This window comes from Drosophila yakuba, chromosome 2R (genome assembly GCF_016746365.2).
Source record: "Drosophila yakuba strain Tai18E2 chromosome 2R, Prin_Dyak_Tai18E2_2.1, whole genome shotgun sequence".
Lineage (NCBI taxonomy): Eukaryota > Metazoa > Arthropoda > Insecta > Diptera > Drosophilidae > Drosophila > Drosophila yakuba.
The window spans coordinates 12,323,024-12,336,191 of NC_052528.2; the positions used below are offsets into that span (position 1 = coordinate 12,323,024).

Consider the following 13,168-nt stretch of genomic DNA (forward strand, 5'->3'; position numbering starts at 1 on the left):
AAAAGCTTGATAAAAAACTCTGATACGTCAGAGGAAAGCAGAAAAACACTACAAATTATACAATGGGTTGCGTGGATTGAAGCAGCAATCAATGAAGATATCTATTTTATGAGGTGAATCGACATGATTTGTGAACAAAATGTGGAATAATAAATATTATAAATTTCCAAGTGCAGTGACGTTAGCCGCGATTCGGTTGAGGTGGCAAAGCTTCCGGATGACTTTGTGCCCACGGATATGCATTGGCTTTTGCTGGGAGGCAGGAGCAGTGGTGGTGGAAAGGGTAGCGACACTTTGCTAATCTGCGGTAATGATGGTAGCTAAGTAGTTGGTATCTTTTAGTCGGATAACTCGACTATAGCGTTATCCCTTGTTTCGTAATTAAATCACACATTTAAGAAAAATACATTTTCATCGTTGATTTCTGTTTTAATACACCTAGCCTAGACCGATTTTAGTAGGCAGGTGACAGCATGGGCTCACCGGCCAGTCCTTGAAGGACATTACGCGAAGCCAAATTGGCTGCATCAATTCGGGTTCTCCGGGTGGCATAGCCCACATGAGGAGTAACCACTTCATGAAAAGAAAACAAGGAGAAATCTTTAGTGCCTAATATCAATGGGACTATATGTAGATCATCAAGTAAGGTATCAGGGTGTGATAGGAATGCTTTGAATGACAGGTCTCCATAATCCTTAGTAAAGTTATAGGATTACTTACCAACATTGTCTAAAGTAAGTAATTTATCTTTGGAAGGAAGGGGTTCGGGATCCATAACATCTAAACCAGCTGCGAAAATTCGGCTTGATTTAAGCGCCTCGTAAAGATCATCCTGGTTGACAATTTCTACCAAAACAGGTATTCAGCATTTAGTTGTATTTTTTTTAAGTATACTTACTGCCCCTGCCAACATTGACGAGTACTGCCGTTTCCTTCATTTTATTAAAGGCGGTGGCATTAAACAATCCCAATGTGTCCTTGGTCAATGGGGATGCAATGATGAGGAAGTCACTTTCCGCCAGGAGCGTGTCGAAATCCACCTTCTTGGCATTGAACTGCTCCTCGATATCCTGGCGAACGCGATTCCGGGTGGTATATAACACGCGCTCAATCTCGAATCCCATCAAACGCTTAGCCACTGCCTGACCAATGCCTCCAAAGCCATAAAAGCCCACGGTGGAGCCGCGAATGTCCTGACCTAGCAACCAGTTAAGATGGTCCTTATCCCATTTGTCACTGGATAATAGATTAGGGATAGTACATTTTACGATATCAGCGGATTAAATAAGAAATAAAAAAATATGTTTTCCATTACCTGTCTATTTTCCGTCGACCCTCTTGGAACCTCCGAGCAGCGGCGACCAATAGACCCACCGTAAGATCAGCTACCGCAACAGTAAGCATCGCAGGAGTACTTCCCAAAGGGATACCCCTTTTCTTTAGCTCCGGCACATCCACGTTGTTTATCCCCGAGGACATGGTAGATACTGCCTTTAATTGAGGCCCAGCGGCATCCAGTATCTCGGCATTGAGTATGTCCCGGCCACCCCATATAACAGCATGAGCACCCTTGATCTTTTCTAGAATTTCCGGCCGATTTTTTGGAGGTTCATTTATCACTTGCAGGATCTCGCATTTCTCCTTCAGGATTTCAATACCCTCTGGCGGAACATCGGTATGCGCTATCAGCACTTTAAAAGGCTTTGTTGCAGACATTTAAAGTTCTTCTGGTGACAAAAAGATATTATTTGATAGGAAACAAAATAACAAGTGTCACTTTTAATAGATAATCACTAAGCAGAGAGTTCCGAAAATTCTCTTCGTTCGTCAGCAGTTTAAAAGCTTTTTGTTCGCTTCTCCACTTTGCAGCTCTTAAATTAGCGAAACTATCAGCATCTGTTAGCACCGAAGCTCTGTTCCCTACGTTTGTTGAACGACTGACCACTATTGGCTTTGGCTCCCGACTTTTATAGAGCACCAGATATCGCAAGCCCCTATATCTCAGAAAAAGCTGACAACACAACGCATGAAGAGCTTTGGGTTTAATTGTTGCATTTAACAGCAAATTTTAATTAATCTATAAAATATATATGTGTACTACGTTCGACACTTATTGGTTTAATTTAGGTTGTTTCTGATCCCAGTTTCACGAGTATACGTGAAACAGAAGAGTTTCTTTTATTCATATTTTACATCTTCTCAGTAGGCAGGCTTTATCATGGGCTGCCCTTCGATGGCATTCAAAATATTATTGGCAGCAAGCAAACTCATTTCAATAGTAGTCTTCATTGTCTGAGTGCCCATATGGGGAAGGATAACTGTAGAAATGTAAGTACTGTTTTAGTGCACCCAACGAGAAGGATATACGAGTATGTATGTATGTTCACTGAACCTAACTTACCACAATTGGGCAGTTTGAGAAGAGGACTATTGGCGGGCAGTGGTTCTGGGGTGGTCACATCCAAGCCAGCGGCAAAAATTCTACCACTTGTCAAGGCGTCATGGAGGTCAGTTTGATTTACCAGACCTGTAAAGATCTATTTATAGGCCCTACGTTTATACAGTTCTTGTAATACTACCTCCTCTGGCCACATTGACAAACACAGAGCTCGGCTTCATCAGTTCAAAGGCCTTTGCATTGAACTTCTCTCGGGTTTCTTTTGTAAGTGGAGCAGCTACCACCAGGAAGTCACTTTCTTGTAAAAGTTTTTCAAAGGACACGTGCTCGGCCTTGAAGTCGCCATCGTTTTCCTTTCGGGTGCGAGTATGGTAGAGGATCTTGGCCACATCCCAGCACTGCAATCGCTTGGCGATGGCTTGACTAATACCGCCAAAACCAAAGAAACCGATGACTGAATCGCGAATCTCCTGACCCATCATCCAGTTAATCTGCTCGATTTTCCATTGGGACCTGTAACCATTATGTTTAAATTGATCAAAATCAGTCAGTATTCATTTAAAAATTTAAATGGCTAGTTCGCAGCCCTTACCTAAAAAGCTTTCTTTATTAAAAGCTTTTTAGGCAAAAGCGCCCATCAGCTGTTCTTACCTCTCGATTTCGGTGCGACCGGCGTGAAAGTGACGACCAGCTGCAATCATCAAACCAATGGCAAGATCGGCCACCGAATTTTTCACCACCCCGGGTGTGTGGCCCAAGGGGATTCTCCTCTTTTGGAACTCGGGAATATCCACAAAATCGATTCCGGAGGACATGGTGCTGACGCAACGCAGCTGGGAACCAGCAGCATCGAGGATTCCAGCATTCAGTGGCTGATAGTGCGCCCAATAGATGGCATCCACTCCGGGCACCTTTTGCAGGATCTCCTCCCTCGAGGGCGGCACACTCTGGCAGATGATGGTCTCCGCTCCACGGGATCGGAGCAGTTCCAAAGCCGGTGCAGGGACATTTGGATGTGAAATCAGCACTTTAAATGCCCTTGTCGCGCGAGACATTATGGGGGAAAAATATAGGACTACCAGCGGCCGATAGCAGCGCTAAACTGTTAAGTGGAAATTTGCGAGATAACAATTTAAGCTTATTCTGTGCCCCGCTCTTAAGCTCAATATTTGCTCTTAAGCTCAGAATGTGCTCTTAAGCTTTTACACTTTAGTTTGCTCACATCTCTTGAAATGCTACGCGTTACTACACACTTTCTATGGATGGAATATGTAATGATGCATTACAGTCAAAACAAAGGTGTACATTTAGTCAATTAAATATTATTATTATTTACTATTAACATCCAATCTAATGCATCCATGAATATTTCTTTCAACAATCTGTATATATAATTCAAGTAAATAATATATTTATGTTTCTATCAGCGACTCTCCTAGGCTTTACCTATTTCCTATTAATCAGTCAAGCTATGCCAATAGATTAGATTCCCACATACTGAAATTAGCCACTTTGCACCAGGAAACAGTTGTTTTTTTATTTGCAACTTTATTTTCACATCTACTGACACATCTAGTCAAGGCATTGTTGGGCTGGCATCCCAAACTGGTTAGCAGCCATAATTGTATGTAAATCTACTAGTACGCGGGCGACAGCATGGGCTCCCCAGCCAAGCCGCGGAGCACATTATGGGCAGCAATGGTGGACATGTCGGCACGGGTGCGCTTGGTGGCTGATCCAATGTGGGGCAGGACGACTGAAAGTTACGGAAAAACATCAAGTGGTTAGTTCAAGATACGATTACCCACACCAAGATAACAATCATTTATAAATCAACAAAAATAAAAGGGGACACTAAAGGTCGACAAGAACGCAGAAATATGATAAAACTAAACAAAAAGAAACGTCACCTTATTTTTTAGTAACCTTCAAGAAACCTTAATGAAATCTTTCCAAAATACTTTTAGACATTGTCAACCACTAAAGAGATAAGACAAAATCTTTTCATTGATAAGGAGTATTTGCTAGGTGGGGGCCTAAAAGCAACTACAATTTTATTTTCATTTTCCCACTCACCAGCATTGTCAAGCGTCAACAGCTTATCCGTGGGCGACAAAGGTTCCGGATCCGTGACGTCGAGTCCGGCGGAAAAGATTCGGTTGGACTTCAAAGCCTCGTAGAGGTCATCCTGGTTGACAATTTCTGAGGGATAAATTAAGAGGATTACTAGGTTAATTCCGTCAAGAAACGCAATTGTTACTGAAAACTTACTGCCTCTGGCAATATTAATCAGCACTGCAGTCTGCTTCATCTTGTTAAAGGCGGTGGCATTAAAGACACCTTGTGTGTCCTTGGTCAAAGGAGAAGCGATCACAATAAAGTCACTCTCGGCCAGAAGGGTATCGAAGTCCACTTTCTTGGCATTGAACTCCTCCTCGATCTCCTTGTGAACACGACGGCGTGTAGTGTACAGCACCTTGTCAATGTCGAATCCAGACAAGCGCTTGGCAATAGCCTGACCAATACCTCCGAAGCCATAGAATCCTACGGTGGAGTCACGGATATCCTGGCCCAACAGCCAGTTAAGATGGTAGTTTTCCCACTGGTCGCTTTAGAAACGCAAAAATAGCAAATTGAGAAATTAAATGGTATAATAAATTTGAAAGTAAAGATTGAGTTCTTAACAACAAAATATATCTCAAACATAGGAATACAATCATTTTAGGGTCAGAAACGCTTTCTGCAAGTCACACTAAGTTCAAAATGGAAATATATTATACGATTTGTCAAATGTAGAACCATAATTATTGGCAGCAAAAACCATGATTACTATTATTTTTGACAGCAAAAAAGATTGTCTTTAAGTATACCAATCAACTATCAATCAACTACTAATACTCACTTGTCGATCTTCTTGCGACCCTCGTGGAAACGGCGACTGGCGGCAATCAGGAGACCCACTGCCAAGTCGGCCACGGCGGTGTTGAGAACGGTGGGCGTGTGTCCCAGGGGGATCTTGCGCCTCTTGACCTCCGGCACATCGACGTAGTCGATACCCGCCGACATGGTGGAGATGGATTTAAGCTGGGGGCCGGCAGCATCGAGGGCCTCGGCATTGAGGGGTTGATGTCCACCCCAGAGAACGCCATCCACGCCACGGATTTTCTCCAGCAGCTCCGCCCTGTTGGTGGGAACACTCTGCACCTGGATGATCTCGCAGTTCTCCTTTAGCAGATCAATGCCCTCCTGGGGCACCTCGGGGTGTGTCACCAGTACCTTGAAAGCCTTGCCAGCGGACATTGTGCGGTTTTGGTTCTGATTTCTGCGTGGGAGGGAGGCATTACAATCGGCGATTAACAAGGCCACAATCAGTGGCAGCAGCGAATTGGCGATCGATCGCATTTTGACGTGTTGCGATCGAAGTCGAGTGTTGCGAGCGACTGAACTTTCAAGCGGCATACGCACCCAGCTTTAAGGAGCGGCGAGAACGCAAAGCCGCTGATCCGACTGCTCCGACCCACGATCGCAGCCGATAAACCAATGAACCTGTTTAGCATTATAATCAGCGCTCTATCTCTCTTCCTATATGTATGTATGTATATGTTTGCGTTCAAGCCGCTGAGCAGCTGATGTGAATCTGAGTCTCTTCTGGTTTAAGAGCTAAGCTATAATATTGCAGTTTTTATTGGGGTGGGATTGTTTTTGGATAAATAACAATAACCAATTGTCAAAAATAAACATTCTATAATTAGGTTTCAATGCGCTTCACTGAAAAAATTACGAAGCAAAGATAAATTTATCAAAGGCTTAACCAATTATTATGGTTAAAGAAGAGACAATAAATTTAGGCCAAAAAAGATTATCTACTGCGGTCAATAATTAAACAACACCCATGTTGGAGAGTACCAGAAAATTAATAAAGTACTTAAACTTGGTGTTTATTCGGTCGCTATCTCCCGCACTTGAGGCACAAGATTTATGGCGAAATTCCCAAAACAAAAACTTTTAGATATGTATGTTCTAATTATTTTTTTCACGACTCATTCAATTCAACACTTTTGACAATTTGAGTTGTTGTCATTGTTTACGGGACGGAATGGAAAAAAACCACACAAATATTTCGATATTAATACACTATCTGTTTGATGTCACAAACGAACGAACCATCACTCTTAAAAATTCTCTTAACTAAAATGTTTGCGACAGCAATGCCACATTAGAACCACTATACTGTATTATTATTATTTTGTTTTTTTTACTCTATGCTACACTTTGCCTCCAAACGTATTCGACGTGAAAATTCAACTAAAACTTTTTTCTATTGCCTAGCAAATAAAAGCTCGCGATCCGACTGAGTTTATTAGTTCTCTTGGTGTGTACTTTCTCTTACCGTAGATCTATAGAACTACAATACTTTTCAGCTTTGCGTTTGCCGCACGACTGAGATGGGAACCCAAAGCTTAAGCCTTTTATAGAACCCAACCAGTATCGCAAATGAAGTATTGATACCCAAAAAAGAGTTAACAGCACATGAATTGTGGCAATTTGTCTGCTTTAGGAATAATTTGCCTACATATTAATTCGCTTTACATTTTATGTAATGATGAAATAGGTGAACTGATGTTTCGAGATTACAACTGAAAAGATTCGTGAAAATCAAATCGTTTACATAAAATAATTAAAACAATAGACGATCTAAGAAACTTAAATTATCGTAGAATACACCTTTTAAGACCCCAGTATGCCTTAATTCTCAGGTAAAAATGTAATTTACTATTTAACATAATATTGGGGCTAGATGAACTGGAATTCCAGTGCTATCAGCGATCGGCGATTCCCCCTTCTGATTAAACCATCATTGGCCATCCCTTTCTATCGATGCACTCTGCGCTTTGCCGGCACTCATCAGTCCGTCCCTTTCCGGCTGCTTATCTCGCAAGGCTCCTTATCGGTGCGAACGGGACAGAAACGGAACTCTTTGAGGGAGTGAGCAGTTGGGAAAGCTGCGCGCCTGCTAGAAATACCAGTTGGGGACTTTTCCCATGTGCTCGCATGCTATTTCCAACTGGAATGGGCACCACCGCAATTGGAGCCACTGGAGCAGTGGAGCCATTTGGCCATTTAGGCGTGGTGCCATGGAGCCGAGGCGGTTGGAACGTGGAACCTACACGACCAGCACTATTTCGCAGTGCAGTACGTTTTTTTGTGAGCGGATCTGCTCAAATTTTGTCCGCAGAGCAGCAGGCGCACAGCGTTGGCCAACGCACCCCGCTGTACCCTTTTGTATGTACGCTTTTCGTCTGTGTGAAAGCGGCGGCAAGAACCGTTCGCGTTGGCGTCAACGTCGCCGTCAGCGATGAGCGTCTTCGCTATAAACTAGCTAGAAATTCGTGACCAAATGCTCTTAACTTAAATTGTCGGTCCAATATTTTACTGACTAGATCTTATTGAATTTATATATATATATAAATATAGGTAGTATTCCAATAAAGGTATTATTGATTAATAATATCAATTAGACAATGGTTTATAGCACTGGTGCTATACAAACCATTACTGATTTAACTTAGCTTGAACGTGAACTATTTTAACATAGTTTAAACCATGCCTTCTCTGAAAGTTGTGCACTTCAGCTTAAATTTGAGATTTGGCCCAGACACTGCAACTGCAGTCTGTCTAACTGAAAGCGAAACGAAAAACCAACAAAATCTTAGCGCTTTGTGCGAGGGTGGATTTTTTTGTTGTCGCGGCGCTGCGCTGCGTCGGTGATTGCTGTTTCTTCGTTCCCCACTACGGTATACATATTTTCTTCGTGCCTTGTTCTTTTGTTTCGTGGCGATTGTGCCGCAGAGTGCCGCACCACTTTGGTGCTTTTCTCGTTTTATGCTTTCCTGTTACCAAAACACGATGCGTCATTTTGACTGACGTAACCGGAGACAACATTCCAATTGGAGACAGCTGTCTATCAGACGCGACCGTCGCTGTTATCGTTATCGTTCCCTGCTGTTGTTGTTCCTTTTGCTATGGCCGTTGTCAGTGGGGCGTTGTCGCTTACCGTTACGTCTGCTGCCGCCGGCATTGCCAGCGCTAAGCTGCGGTTTGGTGAACAAGTAATCAGCAATTGATGACAGCAGACAGACGGCGCTGAGAGTGGTGCGGCGGACAGAGAAGAGAAAATGGAGAGAGATAGAGATAGAGAAGGCGGAGAGTGAAAGACGGGCATAACGACAAAAATGAAAATGGAAAGGGCATCACTCGATCTCTACCTACACTGAATCGTTGCCTTGACATGAGCATATGTACGTATTAATTAGTTAGAATCTTGGAAAGGCTACTACTAGTAGCATTAGTTAGTACATTACTGCAGCTTCGATATCATCCCAAACTGTCATAGAGAATACCTAGAATATGAAGACATTGTGTTCCCTTATTTATTAAGTCTTGTTTGAACTAAGAACTAAGTGGGCATACTTTTAGGCACCTTTCTGACCTTAAAAACTCGCTAATTGCATTCACAAGGTACGTTTGGATGTGCTTCCCGACAGGGCACTTCCAAGCTTCCCCAGTACTCAGAGGGTTAAAGTCAAATGTCAAGGTCAAGTTGCAGACACCTAAACAGCATCCGCAAACATCTAAGTCTCCGTACTGCTTGCGCCGCATTCTGATTGCTTCATATTTGGCGACAGCAGCAGCGGGAATCGCAAATGGCGGCCGAGCGACAAAGCTGCAAAGCGAGGCGTCGCGCACTCCGCGCAGGCGCCTTCCGAGCGCCCAACTCCACTCTGCGGCCAGCCAAGATGGCCAAGAAGAACGGAAAGTGGGACGTGCCGGGCCACAAAAAAAGTGGCCAACCGTCACCGATTTTTATAGTGTAGGCTCCCTAAAATTGACGCGCAACATTGAGGCAGGTCCCTCTACGCGATATAACGGAACAGGCGACCAGAGTCGCCAGCAGAGAGAAACCCCAACGGAAGACCAAAAGCGAGAGCGAGCAGTGTCTGTGTGCCTGAGTTTCTGTGCGTGTGGTGGTAAGCTCCAAGTCAATGGGGTGCCTACACACGTCACAGCTCTATGAATAAAACGGCGCGAGAGCGGAGCGGGAATGAGCTCCGCCACAAGCTCCACAAAAGAGAGAGATAGAGATGAAGAGAGAAGTAGAGTTGGCGACGTGGGAGTTTATGAACACTTGCATATGTGCAAGCACAGTCCGTCCTCAGTACGCACAAACAAATAAATGTTTGATTTGTCCCCATATACCGCTTATAATTATTTATAGGTTTATTTATTTATAGGTTTGTTATGTGAATATGGCTTTATTAAGCTGCAATGTTAGTTACATAGGTATTCCAATAAATTGTAACCAGCCGTCAGGTACTTATTCACTATAGTCATTCCCAAGATTCCAGTTCCTCAGTAAGGTATGTACAAACATTGTTTTGTATGTAAGTACGTAGTTATGTAGCTACTGCAGCTCTGTTGGCTTTGTAATTATGTTAACATTGACTGACGTCAGGCGCGGGTCGTAATTTACATGTCTCTGCTCGTTGGTGTTTGTTTGGTTTTTGTTGCAGCAGTCACTGTTGCTTACCGCACATGATAATTATGGGAATGCAAGTGCTTTGTTTTCGCTGAATTTGCGGTTAATGAATTGGGAACACGTCCAGAATCACCGCAGGGGGTTGGAAAATGGGTCATGCATGTGGCTTTTTCTTAGGCTGGACTTTTAAGCAAGAAAGAATGCTATAGTCGAGTTCCCCGACTATAAGAAATAAAAAGTTAAAAGTTAAATACTTTTCAACGAGCCTAGTATACCCTTTTACTCTACGAGTAACGGGTATAATAAATATTAAAACCCGTTATTGATTTGGAAACGTTTTTACCTTCGACAAGGATTGAAGATTACTTTGACATAATGGTAGGCTAGAAAGTTTGAAAACATCGTAATTAAATGCTTATATTTTACTAAGGTACTTGGTACTACATTTTAATGATCTTAATTATTCTTATTTCAAAGAAGAAAGAATGGTCCACAATATTGATGTATGTATGTATGTATGTATATATATTTGATTTAACGCTATATACGACAGTTGTAAAGCTAGGTATTTCTGCTATTTAAAAATGTAATGTAGGGCAATGCACAGTTTGTCGGTTATAAGCGTGCAATGAGTAGATTTGATCGTACTGCCGATAAAAGACATGTTAATCGGCATTGGATCTATACCATTTGCCATACATATGATATATAAGGCCGACACAATAAGTGCTTGGCATACAACAATGTTTGCTACTCTGCTGCTGCTTATCTTGGGGTCGACCAACATTTTGGCCACGGACTATATACTATTGGTTGAGGATCCAGATATCTACACGCCGTGCTTGGAAGGACCTCCTGGATCTGTTAGCCTGAATGAAGCCTTCGACGTTAGCGAAATGGAGGTTGAAATGGATGAGGAGGGGATTCATGTGTCCGGAAATATTACAGCTAGATGGAGCTTGCCGCGCTCGAATCGAATTTCTGTACGTTTATTAGGCCTAGCTTCTTTCGGTTTGTAACAAAAATTGCTTTATTCTTTAGGCAAAGATGAGTGTTCTCCACTTTAACCGCGGTAGCTGGGAGCCCACAGTATTTAACTCGCTCACGCCGGACTTTTGCGCTGTGATGTTCAATCCCAATCTGTTTTGGCATAAATACTGGTTCAAAAATTTTGAAAACCGCGAGGAGATCCAAGAAAAGTGCCTCGCTACGGAGGGTGTAAGTATAGTAAACTCGAACCCGATTTAGATACCGTTTCGAAATGGAGAACTCTTTTTAGACCGTTCTAGTGTACAACCCTTTCGTTGTGATTCCGCGACTAAATAATGTAATTGGACCCACCCTCAAAGGACGATATAAGGTAGTTTTCCTGTTCGAAGCATTCAACGAACATGACGAACGACAGCCTTCATCCGTGTGCTTCGAGATAACGGGAGATGCTGAAAAAATAAATTGATAGTTCGAGCTGTCGTAATGTGAGTTTACGGATACGATTTGGTCTTAATAATCCTAATTGGTAAAAAAAAACACAAATAGCAATATATGTTACTTCCATCACTCTAAATAAAACAAGAGAGAACGCTATAGTCGATTTTCTTAACTATCAGATACCCTTAATCAGTGGGCGAACGAGTATAAACCACTCAACCGTCCAAAATACGAATTTCTTTTCGAAATAATGGAATAATTGGAAAATAAGCTCTATATTGCAACTTGGTTTTGCTATGAATAACTACAAAGCTATTTGTAAACTGATTATAAATATGTATTTTATTTTACATTTAGCAAATCAGATATCGTTGAATTCCTAACAATTAAATGTTATTAACAACATTGTTGAGCACTTATATAATCAATTAAAAAGTATAATGACCCATGGTCTACCTAAATTAAAAGTTAACACGCATACCATGAAAATACGGAATATGCCAAACTTATTTTGATGACATCCGCGACACCCACAATGTAATGTTATTTCTAAATTGTGACAGACTGTTTCCCCTTCTACAAATCCTATATAAGGTAAGATCTCATCATTTAAAAATGTTTGCAGTGCTGGTGGTTGCGTTTGTAAATTGTCGCAGCGCTTGAGCCACGGATTTCCAATTGCTGGTCGGAGATCCGGAAGTATAGACGACATTTATGAATACCCCGCACGGTTAGATTACCGTCATGAAAGCAATCGATATGGAAAATAGGATTTTTTACCTAGACTAAAACGAACGGTGCCTTCCGCGCCTTAGACCGCTTTCGAAATAGAAGTAACTAAGCTGAACAGGACTCCCAATTTCCAATACAAGGAAGTGCGAAGTTTAAGGAAATACAAGTAAAGTGAATCGCAAAAAAAGACTTGGGTAACGTACAAGTAAATAAATGATGGTTCACAATTCAATGTCAATGGCATTTAGAGCCTCTTTCGTGCTTAATCCGTTTATTATGCACCTACCTGTATTACAACATAAGAGCTTTCTGTCGCGGTCGCTATAAACCGATTTTGGAGTATTCAATAATTATACCCGTTACTCGTTGAGTAAAAGGGTATACTAGATTCGTTGAAGAGTATGTAACAGGCAGAAGGAAGCGTTTCCGACCATATAAAGTATATATATTCTTGATCAGGATCAATAGCCGAGTCGATCTGGCCATGTCCGTCTGTCCGTCCGTCCGTCTGTCCGTCCGTCTGTCCGTCTGTCTGTCCGTATGAACGTCGAGATCTCAAGAACTACAAAAGCTAGAAAGTTGATATTAAGCATACAGACTCCAGAGACATAGAAGCAGCGCAAGTTTGTCGATTTATGTTGCCATGCCCACTCTAACGCCCACAAACCGCCCAAAACTGCCACGCCCACACTTTTGAAAAAAGTTTTGATATTTTTTCATTTTTGTATTGGTCTTGTAAATTTCTATCGTTTTGCCAAAAAACATGTATTTAATCATATGAACTCCGCACCCCGCACCGCGCACCACGCACCCCGAACCACCCAACTTGTTTTGGGTAAATTTTTGTTACATGTACTTCATTACACCCCGCACCCCGCACCATGGACCACGCACCACGCACCCCGGACCCCGCACCCCGGACCCAGCACCCCGGACCCAGCACCCCGGACCACCCAACTTGTTTTGGGTAAATTTTTGTTACATGTACTTCATTACACCCCGCACCCCGCACCATGAACCACGCACCACGCACCCCGGACCCCGCACCCCGGACCCAGCACCCCGGACCCAGC

The 13,168-nt window shown here is 42.6% G+C and overlaps 4 protein-coding genes across 9 annotated transcripts; 1 reads left to right on the forward strand and 3 right to left on the reverse strand.

The window, feature by feature from the left end:
- Nucleotides 1–72: 72 nt before the first annotated feature.
- Nucleotides 73–1,932, reverse strand: LOC6530306 (glyoxylate reductase/hydroxypyruvate reductase). Of its 2 annotated transcripts, none has more exons than XM_002091197.3 (5): nt 1,795–1,932; nt 1,316–1,724; nt 899–1,236; nt 721–846; nt 73–573 (listed from the first exon to the last, which is right to left on the reverse strand). In XM_002091197.3, exons 2-5 carry the CDS (start codon nt 1,714–1,716, stop codon nt 455–457), a joined length of 984 nt encoding a protein of 327 aa, XP_002091233.1. In that variant the 5' UTR covers nt 1,717–1,724; nt 1,795–1,932; the 3' UTR covers nt 73–454. The 2 variants fall into 2 exon arrangements, with proteins under 2 accessions (XP_002091233.1, XP_015051963.1); XM_015196477.2 differs by having other exon boundaries at nt 1,316–1,727; nt 1,795–1,931.
- Nucleotides 1,933–2,027: 95 nt separating this feature from the next.
- On the reverse strand, nt 2,028–3,505 carry LOC6530307 (glyoxylate reductase/hydroxypyruvate reductase). Its single transcript, XM_002091198.4, has 4 exons — nt 3,050–3,505; nt 2,580–2,911; nt 2,402–2,527; nt 2,028–2,318 (listed from the first exon to the last, which is right to left on the reverse strand). The coding sequence occupies exons 1-4, from the start codon at nt 3,451–3,453 to the stop codon at nt 2,200–2,202; spliced, it is 981 nt and encodes a 326-aa protein (XP_002091234.1). The 5' UTR covers nt 3,454–3,505; the 3' UTR covers nt 2,028–2,199.
- A 421-nt stretch (nt 3,506–3,926) lies between these two features.
- On the reverse strand, nt 3,927–6,879 carry LOC6530308 (glyoxylate reductase/hydroxypyruvate reductase). 2 transcript variants are annotated; one of them, XM_015196476.3, is made up of 5 exons: nt 6,789–6,879; nt 5,301–5,720; nt 4,670–5,007; nt 4,475–4,600; nt 3,927–4,154 (listed from the first exon to the last, which is right to left on the reverse strand). In XM_015196476.3, the coding sequence occupies exons 2-5, from the start codon at nt 5,696–5,698 to the stop codon at nt 4,036–4,038; spliced, it is 981 nt and encodes a 326-aa protein (XP_015051962.1). In that variant the 5' UTR covers nt 5,699–5,720; nt 6,789–6,879; the 3' UTR covers nt 3,927–4,035. The 2 variants fall into 2 exon arrangements, with proteins under 2 accessions (XP_015051962.1, XP_002091235.1); XM_002091199.4 differs by lacking the exon at nt 6,789–6,879 and adding an exon at nt 5,864–6,041.
- Nucleotides 6,880–8,107: 1,228 nt separating this feature from the next.
- On the forward strand, nt 8,108–11,729 carry LOC6530309. 4 transcript variants are annotated; one of them, XM_039372738.2, is made up of 4 exons: nt 8,108–8,697; nt 10,710–10,918; nt 10,977–11,153; nt 11,215–11,729. In XM_039372738.2, the coding sequence occupies exons 1-4, from the start codon at nt 8,688–8,690 to the stop codon at nt 11,389–11,391; spliced, it is 573 nt and encodes a 190-aa protein (XP_039228672.1). In that variant the 5' UTR covers nt 8,108–8,687; the 3' UTR covers nt 11,392–11,729. The 4 variants fall into 4 exon arrangements, with proteins under 4 accessions (XP_039228672.1, XP_039228671.1, XP_002091236.2 ...); XM_039372737.2 differs by having other exon boundaries at nt 8,109–8,697; nt 10,649–10,918; XM_002091200.4 differs by having other exon boundaries at nt 8,111–8,697; nt 10,761–10,918.
- The last annotated feature ends 1,439 nt before the right edge of the window (nt 11,730–13,168 follow it).